The 21152-nt window shown below is 46.5% G+C and overlaps 1 protein-coding gene across 4 annotated transcripts in view; it reads right to left on the bottom strand.

The window, feature by feature from the left end:
• Positions 1-21152, bottom strand: part of PDE8A (phosphodiesterase 8A) — a 186758-nt gene that overhangs the window by 4040 nt on the left and 161566 nt on the right. For all 4 annotated transcript variants that reach the window (XM_083411963.1, XM_083411961.1, XM_083411962.1 and 1 more), the window contains 11 exons: positions 20803-20891; positions 20053-20104; positions 19511-19553; positions 16594-16671; positions 14483-14553; positions 12532-12696; positions 9633-9681; positions 8226-8361; positions 6470-6668; positions 3065-3282; positions 1837-1969 (listed from right to left, as the gene is read on the bottom strand). In XM_083411963.1, coding sequence (XP_083268089.1) covers positions 1837-1969; positions 3065-3282; positions 6470-6668; positions 8226-8361; positions 9633-9681; positions 12532-12696; positions 14483-14553; positions 16594-16671; positions 19511-19553; positions 20053-20104; positions 20803-20891 — 1233 coding nt within the window. The remainder of the gene's footprint in view (positions 1-1836; positions 1970-3064; positions 3283-6469; positions 6669-8225; positions 8362-9632; positions 9682-12531; positions 12697-14482; positions 14554-16593; positions 16672-19510; positions 19554-20052; positions 20105-20802; positions 20892-21152) is intronic.

Raw genomic sequence — 21152 nt, 5'->3', positions numbered from 1 at the left:
ATGACAAGGGCAAGCCAACTGCAACTGCAAAGCGAGGAGAGACCTAAAACGGCACTTATAAGAGAATGTGGTACAGAAAAGAAAATAAGACTTTTTTTTTTTTTTTAAAAAAAGGCATGAAAAACCCAGCAGCAAATGTGATCTATTTGCCCTTATCCAACGGCTGCTTCGTACCCTTACCCTTTTAAAATGTGTGCATACAAAAAAAGTTTTATATATGGAGGAAAGGTGAAACTTACAGCTCTCTCTAAAGGACAAGAGGCAACATGATGGAAGTGTGCAAAAATTATTCATGGCCCTGGAGGAAGAGAAATTTTTCTCCCTCTCCCGTGATACTAGAATTCAGGGATGTCCACTGAAGCTGAATATTGGAAAATTCAGGAGACATAAAATAAAGCACTTCTTTATAGGGTGCATAGCTAAAACGGTGGAATTACTGTTAGCCAACTTGGATGGCTTTAAAAGAAGGTTAGGCAGATTCATGGAGGAAAAAGGCCATTGCTGGAGCTGTGGACTAAACCTCTAAGCCTCTTGGGCTTGCCGTTCGGAAGGTCGGCGGCTCGAATTCCCGCAACAGGGTGAGCTCCCGTTGCTCTGTCCCAGCTCCTGCCGACCTAGCAGTTTGAAATCACACCAGTGCAAGTAGATAAATAGGTACCACTGCGGAGGGAAGGGCAATGGCGTTTCTGTGCGCTCTGGCTTCTGTCATGGTGTCCTGTTGTGCCAGAAGCGGTTTAATCCTGCTGGCCACATGACCCAGAAAGCGGTCTGTGGACAAATGCCAGTTCCCTCGGCCTGAAAGCGAGATGAGTGCCGCAACCCCATAGTCGCCTTTGACTGGACTTAACCATCCTTGGGTTCTTTACCTTTACCTACTAACCACAATGGCTATATTCATCTCCGCTGGCAGAGTATGCCTCTGAATCCCAGTTCTTGGGAATCTCAAGGAGAGGAAAAGCTGTTGCACTCAAGTCGTGTGTCTTAGGCATCTGCTTGACCACTGGGAGTAGAGGACGCCAGACCAGATGGGCCACCCAGCAGCCCCTTCTTTCTTAGGGAAATGATCTCTGCTTACCAACAGGCTAGCTTTCCACAAGCTAATACATGGCCATTTAGATAAGGGCCATTCACAAACCTCCTTCCAGGATGCTGGACTAGATGGGTCGATCAGCGGCAGTGTCCTTTTGCTCTCATGCCAAGAAGGATGGGACAGGGGTGAAGCAATGGTGGGGGCATAGCCCCAGGGGCATGGTTTTGAGTGGGGCGCAAACCACCTTCATTCTAGGATGCAGTAAAGTCCCCTGGAAACTGAACCACATACCTCTCTCTCTCTCTCTCTCTTAAAAAACAACATTTGTTTTCCATAATAATACAGTGGTACCTCGGGTTAAGTACTTAATTCATTCCGGAGGTCAGTTCTTAACCTGAAACTGTTCTTAACCTGAAGCACCACTTTAGCTAATGGGGCCTCCTGCTGCTGCCGTGCCGCCGGAGCACGATTTCTGTTCTCATCCTGAAGCAAAGTTCTTAACCCGAGGTACTATTTCTGGGTTAGCGGAGTCTGTAAACTGAAGCGTATGCAACCTGAAGCACACGTAACCTGAGGTACCATAATAATAATAATAATAATAATAATAATAATAATAATAATAATACACGGGCTAGAAATAGGGAAAATCCTGAAAGATGTATAGGAGAAAGGATTTGCCTAGATGTCATTCTGCTCCTCAGGAAGCAGCGTGAAATTTGCAGGCCAATTAGCTCCCAAATTAAGTAATAAATTAACATCCACTTGCAGCTTTCGCATCTCCTTGCCTTCCCCGGAGAGCCTCTTACCCCGTTCTCTTCAAGCGCTGCCAGCGGCTTGTTGATGCTGTTGACAAACTTGTTGACGTGCTCAAAGTGCTTGGTCATTTCTGTGGCCAGGACCATGTCGATAATGGCCTGCCGGAGGGTTCGGTATTCATTCCTGCGTAAAGAAGGGATGTGTGGGATATGCATGGGCTCAAGGCCATCTTGTTTAGATTCTGACTGAAAAGGTTTCTGATTGATAACTTGGGAACAATCCGAACAACATGCAGAGCTTTATAGTTTACTAGAGCTATCAGCCAATTAAAAAAATTTCAGTCTGTTAATCCTTTGCATTTTGAACCACTTAACCAACTGATTTGACTTTAAAAGGAACTGCATTCTAACTAATTCTCCGGATAGTTTTTTAAAAAAAACCCCTATTTCAACAACAGAACCAGAACAACAGCACCAGTAATTCAAATTCAAATGCTACTGAAATTGACCCCTTTTCATCCATCCACTAGAATTTTAGTGGATGACTCGAAAACTATAAAGTAAGTTGATAAATCTAAAACTAATTTTTGCTGCTTAAATGTGCAGGCTATCAATGAAGGAGACTTCTCAAGGCTATAGTACAGTGGTACCTCGGGTTAAATACTTAATTTGTTCCGGAGGTCCGTACTTAACCTGAAACTGTTCTTAATCTGAAGCACCACTTTAGCTAATGGGGCCTCCTGCTGCTGCCGCGCCGCCAGAGCACGATTTCTGTTCTCATCCTGAAGCAAAGTTCTTAACCTGAAGCACTATTTCTGGGTTAGTGGAGTCTGTAACCTGAAGCATCTGTAACCTGAAGCGTATGTCACCCGAGGTACCACTGTACTCCAGAATGCAGGTGGGGAATATGTGTGAATGCCTCTCTCGCCATATCAAAATTTCCTTGCATGTGGAAAGTTAGCACATGGGGAGAACCCTTTTCCTGAAGTTCTAGCTTTCCACATGCAGGGAAGGGTGGAAGTGTTTTTCACTGGGAGGCAGTTCAATATGTGATCCTCACCTTCATTAGGGAGTGGCATAGTCCCTAAAGGTCCCTAAAGTGCTTTTTCCTGACCATCTGAATCAGTTTATGAGATCTCCTACCAGACCTCCAATATCACCCTCCAATGCCATTTTTTGTCTGGTGCGTTTCCTTGCCGTTTCCTTTTCGAAAACATCACTTCAAGGTATGTAGAGACTATAGCCTAATCATGGCAGATCACCCGTTTTGAAAACTCACCTCTCCATGTTTTTAAAAATATTGCATTTATCGTCCCGTGTGGTAATCTGGAAGGCCAAGGCGGCATGATGGCTCTCCAGCACTGCTGTGTCGTTGTACAAAATGGCCAGCTCACTTCCTGCATTGCACAGGAAGGAATTTGTTCGGCCCGGATGATCCACGTCATGAACAGTGGCAGCAATCAGAGCAGCAACTTCATCAATGGGATCCAAGGTTTGCTGTGGGGGGAAAAAGACAAAGATGAGAAGGATGTTTAGTAAGGTTCCTAAGAGACCACTGGGCTTATCCTGCATCTAGAATGAATGTTTCTACTTTTATGTCAAGCTCTCCCAGCTTGCAGAAAGCTAAGTCGTAGGGGAAATGCTTGCTTCTAACCAACTTAGCTTCTCCACACAAGGCTGTTTAGATGAGATTTACTGTATTTTTTGCTCTATAAGACTCACCTTTTCCCTCCTAAAAAGTAAGGGGAAATGTGTGTGCGCCTTATGGAGCGAATGCAGGCTGCACAGCTATCCCAGAAGCCAGAAGAGCAAGAGGGATTGCTGCTTTCATTGCGTAGCGATCCCTCTTGCTGCTCTGGCTTCTGAGATTCAGAATATTTTTTTTCTTGTTTTCCTCCTCCAAAAACTAGGTGCGTCTTGTGGTCTGGTGCGTCTTATAGAGCGAAAAATACGGTAGTCATTGCTCCCCCCCCCCCCAAATCCTAGAAACTTTAGTTTGCTAAGGGTGCTGAGAGTTATCAGGAGACCCCTTTCCCCCCTCACAGAGCTACGGTTCCTACAGTTCCCTGGGAAGAGGGGTTGATTGCTAAACCACTCTGAGAAATGTAGCTCTCAGACCTTCCACCTGTCCCTATTTTCCAGGGACAGTCCAGGATTTATAGAAGCTGTCCCAGTTTCTGATTTGATCCCAGAATGCCCCACTTTTCTTTAAAATGGTAAAGGGACCCCTGACCATTATGTCCAGTCGTGACCGACTCTGGGGTTGCGGCGTTCACCTTGCTTTATTGGCTGAGGGAGCCAGCGTACAGCTTCCGGGTCATGTGGCCAGCATGACTAAGCCGCTTCTGGCCAACCAGAGCAGAGCATGGAAACGCGTTTACCTTCCCACCAGAGCGGTACCTATTTATCTACTTGCACTTGACATGCTTTTGAACTGCTAGGTTGGCAGGAGCAGGGACCGAACCACGGGAGCTCACCCCATCGCAGGGATTCGAACCTCCGACCTTCTGATTGGCAAGTCCTAGGCTCTGTGGTTTAAGCCACAGCGCCACCCGCACACCCTGCCCATGAGCTAGGATGGCATTAAAAGAGATTTGGACAAATTCATGGAAGATAGGGCTGTCTGTGGCTCCTATCTGAATAGCTATCTTCCTCCACTGTCAGTATCCCTCTGTCTGCCTATTGATGGAAACCACAAGAGGGGAGAGTGCTCATGTGCCCAGGTCTTGCTTGCAGGTTTCCCATAGGCATCCTGGTGGTTGCTGTGAGCATGGCCTCCTCCAACATGCTCCTCTGGTGTTCTTACGGTGTCAAAACCATGTCAAAAGCTATAACAAAGGCAGCATTTTTTCATCTCCACTAAGCTAAGCAGTTGGCTCCTTACCTCTCTCGCCCTGACCTAGCCACTGTGATCCACGCGACGGTCACCTCCAGACTTGATTATTGTAACTCACTCTACGTGGGGCTGCCCTTGAGACTGGCCTAGAAAATCCAGCAGGTGCAGAATGCTGCAGCAAGACTCCTTACGGGGTCTTCGCTGCGAGATCACATTCACCCGGTGCTATACCAGCTGCACTGGCTCCCAGTGGAGTACAGGATCAGGTTTAAGGTGCCGGTTTTAACCTTTAAAGCCCTATACGGCCTAGGACCCTTGTACCTACGGGACCTCCTCTCCTGGTATGTCCCACAGAGGACCTTATGGTCTTCAAACAAAAACACCTTGGAGGTCCCAGGCCACAGAGAGGTTAGGCTGGCCTCGACCAGAGCCAGGGCTTTTTCGGCTCTGGCCCCGATCTGGTGGAATGCTCTGTCACAAGAGACTAGGGCCCTGCGGGACTTGACATCTTTCCGCATGGCTTGCAAGGCAGAGCTGTTCCACCAGGCCTTTGGCCAAGGCACAGTCTGACCCCCTCCTTTGGTGATCCTCGTAGAACTCTGGCCCAGTGGTTGCCACTTGATTTTGAATTGATTTTAGAATATTGGTTTTAGAATGCTGTGTTACTTTTATTGCTGTTAGCCGCACTGAGCCTAGGTTCGGCTGGGGAGGGCGGGATATAAATAAAAAATTATTATTATTATTATTATTATTATGAATGCAAGCTGTCTAGTGTGCATGTGTGCATACGTATGTGAATTATGCAACACTGGGGCTTTGCATGTCAAAGTTGGTATCTCCAATCAGAAGAACCAAATAACAGGTGATGGGGAGGCCCCTTCTCAGCCCGAGACCCTAGAGAGTCACTACCAGTCAATTCTGAGCTAGGTGAACAAACTGGTCTGGTCTGTTCTTGTAATGGACTGGCTGGATGCAGAGCAGTGACAGGAGGCACTAGCTGGGGAACCCCCAAGGAAAAAGGCTTCAGGGACTGGTGGTAGGACCACCATGTGTGGTCCGAGGGAGAAGAGGGAGCAGCCTGGGAAGAGGAGGTGTCAGAAGCTGAAGATGCAACAGGGTTTAGTGAGCAGGATGAGGCTGTGGCAGAGGGCAGCCCAGACTCAGAGGCAGGAGAGGAGCGGGGCTAGGAGACAGAGATAAGACAGGCCGCTGAAGAGTCCAGGGAGTCTTCCCCTCTTGCTGCAACCAGCTCCCCTCCCTGCTGGTCTCCCAGAACATGCAGAGCAGAGAAAACGAAGAGAGCAGAGCAACAAGATACAAGACGAAGGAGCCTCAGGTTGCTGAGGAAGGGCCTGGGAAAGGAGGAGTCTTATGAGAGCAGTGGGAAGGCAGTTCTCGCAACTGCCTCATTGGGGCAAGACCCACTGGGAAGGGTTGGTGTGACCACTGGGACTGAGCTGTTTTGTTTCTTTGAATAAGGAGTTAACTTCACTGATATTGGATGCTTTATTGTTGACCTACACATGATGGTTTCCTATCAGCGAAGGCTGGCACATCAGGGCAAGTGGGGTGCTGCCCCACCAACCTCAATCTGCTCCCCACACCTGCTTGCCTTCTGACTTACATCCAGCCCAGGGGTGGTGGCTCTGCCTGTCAGCTGCCTTCTCCTTAAGTCTTCCCTTGTGGAAGTCAGGATGGAGGGGAAACTGGAATTAGATAGCTCTGTCTGTCATTAGCTCTGGCTCCGCCTACGGGTGGGTTGCCTGCCTTCCGCCCCACCAGACCCATGGGCACCAGCCACCACTGGTCCCCCTTCCTTCCACCTCTCTCCTGCGAAGCTGTTCTTACTTTAACCCTTTCCTTGGAAAGGAAATAGGCCGTGGCGTGCAGCACATCAGCAGAGTGAGTCGAGTTGTGGTAGGAGTTGGACGAATGATAGTTGGCTTCGATGACTTGCAGCCATGATCGCAGGGTCGACTCTGAGCAATTGAGGAACTCGCAGATCCGAAAGCGGGCAAACATTTTGAGACCAAGGTAAACTAAAGGCCTGAAGGGGTGGGGTGCGGTGGGGAGAGAAACAGAAAGAAAGAACTTCAACGAAATTGCCCTGAAAGGAGAATCGCCGTCGACATTATCAGAATGGTAAAAGCTTGTGGATGGTAACATAAAGAGAACCCTGCAGGATCAGGCTGATGGCCTGTCTACTCTCAAGGATCCTGTTCCCAGAGGGGCCAATGAGACACCTTAAAGCAGGATCTGAGCAAAAGAGCATTCTTCCAACTTGTGATTCCCCAACAGCTGGTATTCAGGCTGTGAAAAGTGAAATCAGAACACGAGACCAGCCTCTGTCCAGCTGTTGTCTAAAGGCAGAAATAGCCAGAGAAATATTGCTGTTCACGCACGATTTTTTCAGACGTGGGGAATATTGTCTTAGTTTTCCTGACTGTAATATTAGGGCTTCTGTCTTGTTTTCTCACATTCCCTTCCCATTGCAGTATCTGTTCTGTTGTGGAACTGCAGCTTTTTGAATGAGATACCAGCATGATGTACTAAATTTCACTGATAGCAGTGGGTGCGCTGCGAAACAGCAATGGATGTCATTGGACAATGTCGCTATTCTCCAGCGCTTTCTGCACATGTGTGTTTCTGTTCCTCCATGAAAACAGCAGGAAAAAACTACATGCTGGTATAATGCCCCAAATTTCATCACTTTACTCCTATGATTTTCCAGGTTGAGAGGGCTACAAATGGATTGTGTTTTTTTCTGGAATCCAGTGATATGGAAATGAGCGCTAAACACGCACTACATTTCACAAGTTTTCCAGAAGTGGCTTTTACATCATGTGAAAACTGAAATATAATGCAGACATGAACAGTTAGGGAGGTGTTGGAGAAATGGAACAAGTTGCTGCATGAATACAGTCTTGGTCTCAAAAATAATGCAACTATCTTGAAATAAAACTTCCATTGCGCTACAACTGGCAAAGAGCTCATAAGTGAAACTTTAGGGTAGGCACTAACTACCAAGGTCCTGCAGGCTAAATCTGTCCTATAGGATGCTATCAGATAGCCCTGGGTCAAGGGCTGAACTCCCATTAAGCAGAGTGAGATTGCCTGCCTCAGTTGGAAAATCTTAAACACTGTAAAAAGTTTATTGTTGTATTCCTGCCACCAGGGTGAACTAGGGAGATGCCAGCTTGGATTTCTGCCTCAAGCGCCAAAGCATCTTGGGCAGCCTCAGCCTTTGACAACATGTCTCTAGCACATTAAATTAAGCCAAGGCAGGAAGTGTCTATTCTGGATGGGAAACAGAGGAAAAACAGGGTCTCAGCACAGCAAATGTTTTCCCCTTACTTCTTTGGGACTAGGTTGGCCAGGGTTTTAAAAGTCACATCGAGCATCACTTCTTTATGTTCCAGATTACTTGTTTTCAGACTGCAAAGCAGTTTAGAACAGTGTTTCCCACACTTGGGTCCCACAATCCCCATCAACCATGACCACTGGTCCTGCCAGCTAGGGATGATGGAAGTTGTAGTCCAAAAACAGCTGGAGACCCAAGTTTGGGAAACACTGTTCTTTTTGTTTTACTTGCTTGACAACAAACCTTTTATGGGTTGCTGCTTCCAATTCAAAGATGTTGAAGTCCCAGTATTCCTCGTTTTCCATTGCTTCTGCTATCCTTGGTGGTATGTCATTAAGGGAGATGGGCGAAATTAAACTGCCTGGGACCTGATGAGTTTCTACGGGAGAAAACAGACAGTGGGAGGAAATGATAAAAGCATGACCTGGCCTCTGGCATCAGCTTGGGGATCAAGGGCTGCACCTCCTACTTCCTATAAATAAATGAAAAAACCCTGAGAGACAGAGGAAGGCAAACCTGACCTCATCCATCAAACAGAGAAGGCACATCTGCAGGGAACTCTGCTTCCTCCACCCTCCAGCTGCTGGCTGTCTTCAGACCACAGAGTTGACAGGAAGCAACCTCTGTATCTGTCTGTCAGCCAGAAGAGCTCAGGACTGCAAGGTTTTCAGGGGTTGCCAACTATTTCTGGACCTCTGAGCACAACTGGTTTTTTGGAGTGAGTGTCGTGAGCTCCAACCCCTCTGAGAATTTCCCTCTGTGTTTCCCTAGATCAGCTCCCTGCAACCCAACCCCGCCAAGAGACAGAAACAGATAGTGCGCACAAACCCCACTTTTCCAATGGGTCTGGGTAAAAATCACATAAGAGTTGAAAGAGGAAGTGGGAAAGAGTGTCCCTCTTACAACTTCCTTCTCTATGTATTTTTCGAGGGAGAAGGGAGTGAAGATCTCAGAGCCCATGTGGGCAGCAGGGGAAGATTACAAGGCAGCCACAACATTCAGGGGCACCATGTTGGCAGCCCCTGGTGTATACTTTGTAAACGGCTGAGATTATGCAACCCTCAAAAATGGGTGCCTTTCAAGTTTTGTCTCCTATCTACAGATTGTGAGCCTGCAAATCACTTTTAATCTCAGCACAGGTGCTTCAGAAGTAATGAATGAATGAATGAATAAAACCAATACAGATTTAACTGATAAAGCGTTTCTGGAATAAGCTCATTGTGTGCAACCACTTCCCTAATTGTTAGTTATAGCAGTAATTGCACAGTCATACCTCGAGTTGCATGTGCTTCAGGTTGAGTGCTTTTGGGTTGCGCTCTGCGGCAACCCGGAAGTAACGGAGCGCGTTACTTCCGGGTTTCGCCGTTCGCACAGGCGCTCAAAATGACGTCACGCGCATGCGCAGAAGCGGCAAAACGCGACCCGCACACATGCCGTCGCGACTTACATTCCATTTAGGATGCAAATGGGGCTCCGGAACGGATCCCATTTGCATCCCGAGGTACCACTGTACAATAAACTGTACACAAATTCTTTGTTTAAAATAATATTTGGTTGTATTTTATAAAGGTTTATAAAATGCATTTTTATAAAAGTCACCAATTCTAGAACAGATAAAGAAAATGTATACTTTGCGATCAGAAGACTTACGTTTTGCTGATAATATATACTCATTCCCTGATAATCTTCGTAGGCCATCCTATTTAAGAAAGAGTTGAAAATAGCAAATGGGGGGGAATTATTATATATAAATTTACTGTTCCAGATGCACATGGGGAAGAAAGTGCTTGGAGTACTAGGTTATATTCCATCTTAGCCCTACTCAGAGTAGATCCAATGAAATTAGTAGACAGGACCTCAATTTTAATGGAGCTACTTTGAGTAAACCTTTGTCGGATGCAACCCATGCAGTGGAGCAGTCATTGTGGCTGAATTGGCCATATTTCACTGGTCCTAAAAGAGGTATGCTCGTCATCAGTTGATTTATGGGCACAATATAAGATGCTGGGGAGGGAGGGGGGGAGGAATTCCATATAGCTGGCATTTAAAGCTGAATTTATGAGATCTGCACTTTCTGAAACAATATGAAAGCTGAACCACAGCCATCTTTTGAAATTCACACTTATCCAGATTTTGCAAGGGAGTTCTCCAACCACACAATGTTTAGGAAAGTGCAGATATTAGGGGAAACTGTGCATAAAAAATGAACGTATTAGTGAAAACGACATACAAAAATGCTTTACATTAGGAGAAACTGCTTGCAAAGATGCAGACATTAGTCAAAACTGTATACAAGAATGTGTCCATTAGGAGAAATTTGTGCTAAAATGCCGAAGGCATGAGGATTTCGCCCCCCCCCAAAAAAAGTGGCTGTGGAAATGTAGAGAACTAAACTGAAGACAGGGAAAAATGAGGAACCAAGAGAACAGAAATGGACAGATCCTTCCAACCCTAATGTTGAATTTAACCTTTAAAGCTGCAAACGTACTTAGCCATGCTTAGGTAAAGGTAAAGGTAAAGGTAAAGGACCCCTGGATGGTTAAGTCCAGTCAAAGGCGACTATGGGGTTGCAGCGCTCATCTCACTTTCAGGCTGAGGGAGCCAGCGTTTGTCCGCAGACAGCTTTCTGTGTCATGTGGCCAGCAGGACTAAACCACTTCTGGCACAATGGAACACCATGACGGAAACTAAAGTGCACAAAAATGCCGTTTTAACTTCCCGGCGCAGTGGTACCTATTTATCTACTTGCACTGGTGTACTTTCGAACTGCTAGGTTGGCAGGAGCTGGGACAGAGCGACGGGAGCTCACCCTGTCACAGGGTTTGAACCGCTGACCTTCTGATCAGCAAGCCCAAGAGGCTCAGTGGTTTAAACCGCAGCGCTGCCATGCTTACTGAAATGACACCTTCTCCCCACAGTCACACTGTGGCTCAAGGAGCTCATCCCTTGTGTGAGATTCCTGACAGCGGGACTGGGCAAGGGATGAGGCAACCTAGAAACTAGCACTGTGGTTTGAACCCCACCAGGTGAGTTGCTTCTGCACTCCAGGCCCACTGAAACCACTGGGGCTGAGATGAGTCATGACTAACACAAGCTCCATCGATTTCAAAGGGACCTTAACGACAAGTGCACCCAACCTTCAGACTTCAAGCCGAGTGCAAAGGTAGTACACTCAAGCTGCAGGAAGCTGCAGCTGGTCTGTGTCTGCATCTGGCTTCTATTTTAAGAACAATAAATCAATTAGTCTGGAGCTTTGTGACTTAAGAGGGGACAGCTGCCTGGCTCTTAACAGCTGCTTGACACTTCCTCCAAAAGCACATGACTGCAAAACAAAGCTCTTGTGCACCTTCCAGAATCAACAAGGGGGGTAGACTTGATCCACCACCATGAAAAACAGTTTATTGAGCACTTTTTTATCCATTAACAAGCTTAACATGAATGCACTCCTCATTCACTGAAAGCCAGTCTCTCTCTTATGAAGTCCTTGTTTCACTAGAGCAGTGTTTCCCAACCTTGGGCCTCCAGCTGTTTTCGAACTACAATTCCCATCATCCCTGACCACTGGTCTTGCTAGCTGAGGATTATGGGAGTTGTAGTCCAAAAACAGCTGGAGGCCCAAGGTTGGGAAATGCTGCACTAGAGAAGTTTGCGAAATTCAATCTTAGCGCATTCTGGTGTGAGCTGACCTAATTCTTCGCACACACCCCAAACACCCCAAGACTAACAGTGCAGGTTGGAACCAAAGCTGCAAACCCAGCCCCCCTTACTTGGGAGAAAGCCCCACTGAATTCAGTAGGTTTTACTTCTGAGGAGACATGCTTGACATTGTTACCCACCGGCTTTCACGCTTCCCTAATCTTTGGACACAGTCCTCAGCTCAAATAACGTATCAAAACACATTTTAAAATGCATTTTTCCAGAGAAAATTCATTAAGAAATGTGTGTTTTATGAGAAGATGTGTTCAAAAACAAATCTTCAAATGCAACTTTACATGCATGTTGTTGTCTTTTTTTATAAAAAAAATATCAAAAATATCATGGATTAATGGGACCCCATCAACTTACGTGTGAACACATTTGAAAAGAACCCATGCTAAAAAATGATTTATTCATTCCTACTAGAAACCCACACAATAAAGGATGCATCTGCCTTAGAAACTGAAACCCCATTTCACACCAGCTTAACTGTCATTACCTCCCCCAGAGAATCCTGGGTACTGTAGTTTTGTGAGGTTGCTGGGTAATCTCCCCTAACTACGACCCGCTGAGCCACCTCCCCAAGGTTTCCTTGTGAGAAAGCCATGACAGTTAACCTGGTTAGGCTCTTCAGGCTTGTTGGGCCTCACTGTCATGTGATTTTTATCTGCCACAAATTTTATCTGTCATGACTGAGCGTCTTTGTTGAAGAAGTTCCAAAGGATTTCTGAGGCACCCCAGGATTCCCCATAATATAGTGTGTTTTTTAAAACAAAAAAAAAAATACCATTTCCCACCACACTGGCTCACTTAAGGTTCAGACAACATTAATCAAGAAGCAGATTCTACTTACTGTCATCAAACCTCCAACAAGGTCACTCGTATGTGGGTCTTCATCTTTCGTCCCAAGTTGTGGAGAATACAATTCAGTGGTCCTCAAGATTTCAAGAACTCGATCTAAGGCTTCAGCAACCGGCATGGGACTACTTTCTTGTGCAGCATTGATAATATTTATTACCTAGGTTGAAGGAAAGATTCTGTAATGGTTCTAGGGGTTGCTCGTGCGTAAATCAGCGCCACACCTGGGTGGGTTGCCTGAGTGAACCCTTTCTGTCTGGACAGCCACTCGCCCGTGGCTGTCTCAATCACTGGCAGAATCCGTCAGTGGGCGTTTCTTGAACTTCTTCCAGCATAAAAGTTCTTTGATGCCTAGTCGCCGCCTACTCTCCCTGCGCGGAAGCCTTCTGCGCAGGGAGGGTGTGGGCATCGGAGGACCTGTGCTCTCCCCGCTGGTCCCCGGTGAGGAGTCTTGGAGCCACCTCGCCGATTCCCCCATCTGCCCCCCTCCTACACTGGTGCTACGCTGATTTCCTTCCCCAGAAGATGTGCTGCTTCTCTCCCTCCCGGGACGCTCTCTGGAATCCCTCTGGAGCCCTCCCTCTCCTTCTGGCTCCAATGGCAGTTCCCTGACAGATTCCAACAAGCAATTCAAGAAGTCAGGTTTGACTGTCAAAAGCACAGGAACATAGGAAGCTGTGTTAGAGTCAGAGATGATTGGTCATCTAGCTCCATATTGGCTATAGTGACCTCATTCAGACGTAATGCTAAACTATGGTTTAGACAAGCATCTCTTCCCTCCAAAATGGAACCCTCTAGATGTTTTGGACTACAACTCCCATCAGCCCCAGTCAATATGGCCAATGGGCAGGGTTTATGAGAGCGGTAGTCCAAAATATATTGAGGTCATCACATTGGGGCATGCTGGTTTAGTTATCTGAATCAATCTCAGTGTTTTCCGCTCTCCTCTGATTCACCCACAAGATCAGAAGCTTTCCCTTCCATTTTTAAATAACAGCAGTTTAGCGTTATGCCAAAACTCAGACAAAGTGTGTTTCATCTTAACGATTGTTTGTCATAACTTTGGTTTTTGAAGCTGACTTGTCTCATTAAACCAGTTAACCACATTGATCCCCGTTTGTATAAATATTACAGCCAAAGTCCTTGCTTGTGGTCAGAAAATATTGGCAGTCAGCACAGCAGAAAATTGAGTTCTTACTAACTTGTGGTAACAAAAATATAACCGCAAAAGTAGTTCATTTTGCACTTGTAATAGAAGACATGACTGTGTGGCTCATGCAGGCTTGCTCTTGTCTGTAGCAAGAAACCATGTGTCCTGGTCCTGGTCTTGGAGCTGGAGGAGGAGGAGGAGTTCCAGGGCCTTCCTTTGAATATCTGGATGAGGTACTTGGCTCTGAGGCTGGTGCTGATTATCAGGGTTCACTGAAGGCTGACCGTGGCCCACTGAACACCACGTTCAGGGTCTCCTAACACTAAGTATGCCCACAGCCCCCTTCCCCAGAGTCTAAGGAACTGTGTGTCTCCTACATTATGGCACTGGTCCAATGGTGAGGCAACACACCAGGCTAGAGAGTAAAGGAGAAATGTCCACTTTCAGAGCCTAAGAGAGATGGTTTGGAGACAGAGGCTCAAAAGTCCTTAGTTCGCCTCCAGCCCTCAGAGCACGTTGCTCATTTGGAGGTGTCCTTGGTGCTGCAACTACAGGCCTGGCTTGCTCCATCATGCTACATGGGTTCATTGTCTGGACCAGGACAGGACACCATGGTTTCCTATTACTTCGATGTGGCCTTTGGCTGCATATAGCAGAACATTTTCCCCATGTAAACCCATGCTAATATGTGGGGGGGCCTGTGTAGGAGCATAGTAGTTTTGTAAGGGGAAAAGGCAAATTCCTAGGGAAAAATGAAGCCATTGGATCTCAATGAAATCAAACGGTAGTGTCTCACCTTGGTAATGGGTGCTTCAATTGTCATGGAATGTATTCTGGCCATAGAGGAATGCCTTCTCTGTGAACTGCCTATGCAGAATAAAGTGGAATAAAATTAGTGGACAATGTTAACCTATCATAAGCTGCTTCTTTTTTGAACCAGAAGGTCTCCAAAGCAGCTTACGTTTTAAACATGCAATAGAAACAATATTAACATTTAGCATCAAAGGCACATAAAGTACATAACAAACACACACACACACACACACACACACATCCAGCAACCTACAGCATAAAAGCTTGTATGTTTTAATGACTTCCTCAAAGAGGCTGCATTGAGATTTCATGATAACCCAATTTTTCCATTTTCTTCAACACATATATATTATTATTTTTTCAAAATTAGACGATCATGTTTCACATGAACTAAACAAATGAGCTTAGAGGGGGGAAATGAGAGAACTTGAAGCTCACAAACAGAATGTTTGTTTTGGGTATAAAGGTGCCAAATTCATAAAGCAATTAAAAATATTTTAAATATCTGAAGGATCATATTCCGCCCAGACCCATCTCTCTTCACAGGCACATTGAAGGGGAATGCGGGAGTGGGCCTTCTCCGTGGCTCCTCCCAGACTTCGGAACTCCCTTCTCAGAGAGGCCAGACTGGCTCCCTCCTTGTCCTTCCACCAGGAGGTGGAAGACTGTTTTATTCTGGCAGGCTTTGGGGGAACTGACTGCTTTTAAGGAAAGGGCTCTTTACTGTATTCCCCCCCTTCTGCATGTTAACAGATATGGTCTTATGTTGTTTTCATTCCATAAACAGTTTAATCCCTTTTTAAACATTTTAATAAGTTTTTTTTTAGCTATGCCCATTTTCTCTGTATTTGCTTTAATTTTTCTGAGCTGTCATGAATCCTATTTTAATAAGTTTTTTTTTAAAAGCTATGTCTGTTTTCTCTGTATTTGCTTTAATTTTGCTTTAAGTATAATTTTGCTTTAAGTATATGTATTTGCTTTAAGTATATCTGAAGGAGAGTCTCCACCCCCATCGTTCTGCCCGGACACTGAGGTCCAGCTCCGAGGGCCTTCTGGCGGTTCCCTCGCTGCGAGAGGCCAAGTTACAGGGAACCAGGCAGAGGGCCTTCTCGGTAGTGGCGCCCGCCCTGTGGAACGCCCTCCCATCAGATGTCAAAGCAATAAACAACTACCTGACATTCAGAAGACATCTGAAGGCAGCCCTGTTCAGGGAAGTTTTTAATATGTGACAGTTTAGTGTATTTTTCATCTTTGTTGGAAGCCGCCCAGAGTGGCTGGGGAAACCCAGCCAGATGGGCGGGGCACAAATAAATTATTATTATTATTATTATTATTATTATTATTATTCTGAGCTGTCATGAATCCTGGTTTGGGGGTGGTTTGAGCGTGGTGCTGGTAACGGCAAGATTCAATCCCTGTACAGGAAAGCTTCGTATTCCTGCATTGCAGGGGTTGGACTAGATGATCCCCAGGATCCCTTCCAACTCTACAATTCTATGATATAGTGGGATATAAACAAATAAAATAATATTAATGACAAATGACAAATTGGACCTGCGATAAAAGCTTGCATTTGGTTCCACTTGCTCCATTCCATTTTGTGCCCCCTCTGTTGTATTTCTTCCTGCAAGCAGTCAGTAAGCAGACTGAATTGGGCTGTTGTTGGGGTTTCTCTTACCCGAAAGATCCCCTCCCCAGATGTTACTGTACTTCTGCAAACCTTGGGGTTCTCCCAAGCTTGTTGAGACTCCTCTTTTCATAGAATCATAGAATCATAGAGTTGGAAGAGACCACAAGGGCCATCGAGTCCAACCCCCTGCCAAGCAGGAAACACCATCAGAGCACTCCTGACATATGGTTGTCAAGCCTCTGCTTAAAGACCTCCAAAGAAGGAGACTCCACCACACTCCTTGGCAGCAAATTCCACTGTCGAACAGCTCTTACTGTCAGGAAGTTCTTACTGTCAGGAAGTTCTTACTGTCAGAACAGCTCTTACTGTCAGGAAGTTTTCTATGGGGGTGGTTCAGTTTTGGCTACATAAGCAATGGCATGATCCTCCTGCACATTGGAAACAGATGGATTCATGTAACATACCATCACTGCCCCGAGAAGTGGTCGATCTGACATCTAAAGAGCCTTTCCGCCTGTCTTTGTGCCTGCAGCTCTGGATATCTGTAAAGGAAAGAAATTGCTGCTGTGAAAAAGGACGTCCCCATTTAGGAAGGTGAGAGAGCCTTCTCAGATATAATAATAATAATAATAATAATAATAATAATAATAATAATAATAATATTTATACCCTGCCCATCTGGCAGGGTTTCCCCAGCCACTCTGGGCGGCTTGCAACAGAATGTTAAAAATACATTAAAACACCAGTCATTAAAAACTTCCCTAAACAGGGCTGCCTTGGCAAGGAGTTCCAGAGCCTGAGAGCAGTACGTTTCTGAGCACAATTCAAAGTGTTGGAGCTGACCTTTAAAGCCCTAAACGGCCTCGGCCCAGTATAACTGAAGGAGTGTCTCCACCCCCGTTGTTCTGCCCTAGACTGGTAAGATAGTTGTTTATTTCCTTCTCATCTGCTGGGAAGGCGTTCCACAGGGCAGGCGCCACTACCTAGAAGGCCCTCTGCCTGGTTCCCTGCAACCTCACTTCTCACAGGAAGGGAACCGCCAAAAGGCCCTCAGCGCTGGACCTCAGTGTCCAGGCTGAACGACGGGGGTGGAGACGCTCCTTCAGGTGTACTGGACTGAGGCTGTTTAGGGCTTTAAATGTCAGCACCAACACTTTGAATTGTGCTCAGAAATGTACTGCTCTCAGGCTAGGAAGAACTGCCCAGCCCCTACTTCAAACCATATTCTGGGATGCCTCAATGTTACTCCCAACAACGGTTAACGATAAATCAATAAATCCAGTTGTTGACAATCAGCTGAACTTTGACAGGGAGCAAAATCTGCTGTTTTGTTCTACTTCTACGCTATAGCAAGTCGTGCCTTGTGGATTCCCAACACCTTTGGCCGTTGCAGAGGAACCCACATAAACATGTCCTTGGGAGATTTCCATCCCACCCACGACAACACTCAAGACTCTGTCCTTGAGACATTTAAATCTAGATTTAGGAAGCTGTATCAGCTACTGCTCCTAAGGAGTAGGAAATGAAATTGGAATCTCCTTCTCCTACAAGCCCACTAAATAGTCAAGGTTGCCTTGATTCCTTGTTCGCTTTGAAACACAGCTGCCTGGGGCAGATAGTTGGCCTGTTATCTAGTCTCCTTCCCAGAGAACTGTTTCATTGCTCTGCAAATATTATGGATTGTCTAGTGTGGTGTACTCTGTGCTTGAGCCTGCCTAGCAGAGATGCTCAGTGCCCCCTTCACATGCGAAATACTAACCTCTGGGGAAGGACTTGCAGTTCAGTGGCATCTCAGCAGACAGCAGTGGCGTAGCGTGGGCTGTTAGCACCCGGGGCAAGGCAAGTAATTTGCGCCCCCTAACCCGGGGCAAGGCAAGTAATTTGCGCCCCCCCCCCCGCTGCACTGTCCCTCCCCCAGATAGTCCCTCGCTCTCTCTCCGCACCGCACCGCACGCCTGGCACCCTCCCCTCCACAGTGGGCGGCGACCCGGCGGCTCGGATCGGATTCGCACAGCCAGCACTGCAGTGAGAGAGAGTGAGTGAGCCAGGTAGGGGCAGAGAGCTGCGAGTGCGAGCGCACCCCCCCCAGATGTTGCGGCCGGTGCGGCCGGCCCCCCCTGCACCCCCCCACGCTACGCCACTGGCAGACAGTCATCTCCAAGCATTGCACGGGGTTGGACTAGATGACTCTCAGGGTCCCTGCCAACTCTACAATTGTGTGATTCTAAGTAGGGCTTAGAAGTCTTTTAGAAAACATCTGAAGGCAGCCCTGTTTAGGGAAGCTTTTATTGTTTAATAGATGATTGCATTTTATCCTGGCTTTTCACACAAGGTGTTTATTTTTAGGACCCACCTTATTCCTATGATTTCAAGTTATAATAATAACATAATTTATTATTTATACCCTGCCCATCTGGCTGGGTCTCCCCAGCCACTCTGGGCTGCTCCCAACAGAATATTAAAAACATGATAAAACATCAAACATTAAAAACTTCCCTAAGCAGGGCTGCCTTCAGATGTCTTCTAAAAGTCAGATAGTTGTTTATTTCCTTGAAATCGGGTGGGAGGGCGTTCCACAGGGTGGGTGCCACTCCCGAGAAGGCCCTCTGCCTGGTTCCCTGCAACCTCGTTTCTTGCAGGGAGGGAACTGCCAGAAGGCCCTTGGAGCTGGACCTCTGAGTTGTTTTAAACTGTTTTTATATTTTGTTTTGATGTTGGAACATGCCCTGGGGCCTTGAGGTGAGATTAGGCCAACAACAACAACATGGTAGCACATGGCCTTCTAGAGTAGGTGTAGAGCACCTCAGGCCTGGGAGCCAAATGTGGCCCCCAGAAGCCCCTATATGGCCCTTGGGAATCTCCCCAGGCCACGCCTCTCACCTCCACACCCAACTTAGCTGCTTTTGTCCTCTGACGTTTGCTCAGCTGAAGTGTATGCAGCTGTGCACATCTGGGTCACATCTGTTGCTACATCTGCACTGCCCCCCCAATCCCCACAGTGGGCTGATAGGAGAAAGAAGGATCGCTCTGGTCCGATGTCTGAAGTGATCACTTGTGGGATTTTTTGAAATTAGGTCTAGGGATGAAGGGTGCCAACCCTGACACTATACAACTGCTAAGCCCTTACTTGTTTCAACAAGCATTTGACCTATATTGGTGTCCTTACCAGCGCTGTGCAAATGCCTTAGGAGTTTTAGATCAGACAGTGTACTTTCTTTCTGTTTTTAATCATTCCTCTTAACTGCCTCAAGTAAACGCATTTCTAAAATGAGTTTCGGGTTATGCCTTTTACTATGAAGGAATGTCTTGGTGGATGGCAGTAGGCTGAGCTGTTATTAAAATGCGAGAGATTTTCTCGTAACAAAACTTGCAGTGCCGTACCTGTCTGGGACTCAGCTTGGACACGTTCACAGACCCTTTCAGCCTGCAAGTAAAAAAAAAAGGGGGGGGAGAGAAATTAGCCAGAACAATAGGATCAACCTTTAGTGCAGGGGTTAGGAACCTCGAGCCTCTGGGCCAAATCTGGCCTGCCAAGGGTTCCCAGTTGGCTCATGGCTCCAGTTCAATCCTGTGAAGCAGACTCCTGCACCCAGCAGGACTGAACCCTTTGCTTATCAGCTGGTGAGAGGAGGGTTCAGTCCTAGAGGGTGCTGCTTCACCTGTGGGGAACACACTGGGGAGACAGACCCCCTCCCTCTGCCCCACAGATCACCTTTGACAGATGGGTGAGACCGCCCACCTCTAAGTCCCCAGCCATCATCATGAAATCAGAGGTGGGTGACTTTATACACCTGTCAAAGTTGGCCTGCAGGGATGGAGGAAGATAAAGAACTGGCCCACAGAGGGCCAAAACATTTCCACACCCTTCCTATCACGCATCCCCTCCCCACTTCTAGTTAAGCTGGAATACCTGTTCTGCTTACCTTACTGTTGTCATTGCATGGTCTACTAAGTGACACATAGTGTCTAATTTTTCTGTAAAAGAAAGACAAGCAACGGGGCAAATTATGTATTTTGGCTTCTTAGATTTCGATTCTCTTAAGAGCTGGTTATTTATTTATTTTTAAAAATACATTTTAGCCTAAAATGTCTATCCTAGTTTGGTGGGTTGTAGCAGAGGTGGCTAGCCTGTGTTAAGCCAGATGTTGTTGGCCTCCAACTCCTATTAGCCCCAGCTGGAGTGGTCAAGAGTCAGGGATGATGGGAGGCGGAGTCTATGAAGCACATGGAGAATTCCAGGTGAGCCACCCCAGGTTACAGGAACACTGCAGGAGCAGGAGCCTTGGGGAAGGATCATAGCTCAGTAGCAAAGTATTTGCCTTGGCTGCACAAGGTCCCAGGTTCAAGTCCTGGTTTTTCCAAGTAGGGATGGGAAAAGACTGAGACCCTGGAGAGTCGCTGCCCATCCAAGTAGACAAAACTGAACCAGATGGACCAGTGGTCTGACTCTGCTTTTTGCATTGGGAGGTAGACGAGAAACCTGACCAGAGGAAGTCTCATTCTATTGTCCGAGCCTTCACCATGAGGACTACCAACTTTATTTTTAAAAATGGCTAAAGTCCTCAGGATTCCTGATCATGCACTTCATAGCAAGCCATTCCCCACAATTATGAGTAGTTCGTTTTAAGACAACAACGACAATATCAATATTCAGTTTTGATTTTGAGGCTTACCCTCCCTGTCCAATGACAGGTATGATCTTCACATTTTGTTGTATACTCTCTCCATTTTTCTTCTTAGTGTAGTAGGTTCCTTGCCATTCCTGCAGATGAGAATCAAGGTCAAGTAAAGATGACGTTCAACTTAGGAGCTCACGGACAAATCCTCCCAGCTTTCTCTCTCTTTCTCATTAAAACTATTTTCACGTAAGACTTCAGATTTGTGCCTTTAGGCCCCATCTGCACAATACATTTAAAGCAGCTTCATGCCACTTTAAAAGAATCTGGGAAGCTGTAGGGTGTTAGAGGTGCTGAGAGATGTTAGTAGAGCCCTGTTCCCCTCATGGAGCTATGATTCCGAGTTC

Source organism: Podarcis tiliguerta (genome assembly GCF_965153285.1).
Source record: "Podarcis tiliguerta genome assembly, chromosome: 14".
Classification (NCBI taxonomy): domain Eukaryota; kingdom Metazoa; phylum Chordata; class Lepidosauria; order Squamata; family Lacertidae; genus Podarcis; species Podarcis tiliguerta.
Note: the sequence above shows the minus strand (reverse complement) of the source record. Positions and strands in the feature narration are given on the sequence as shown.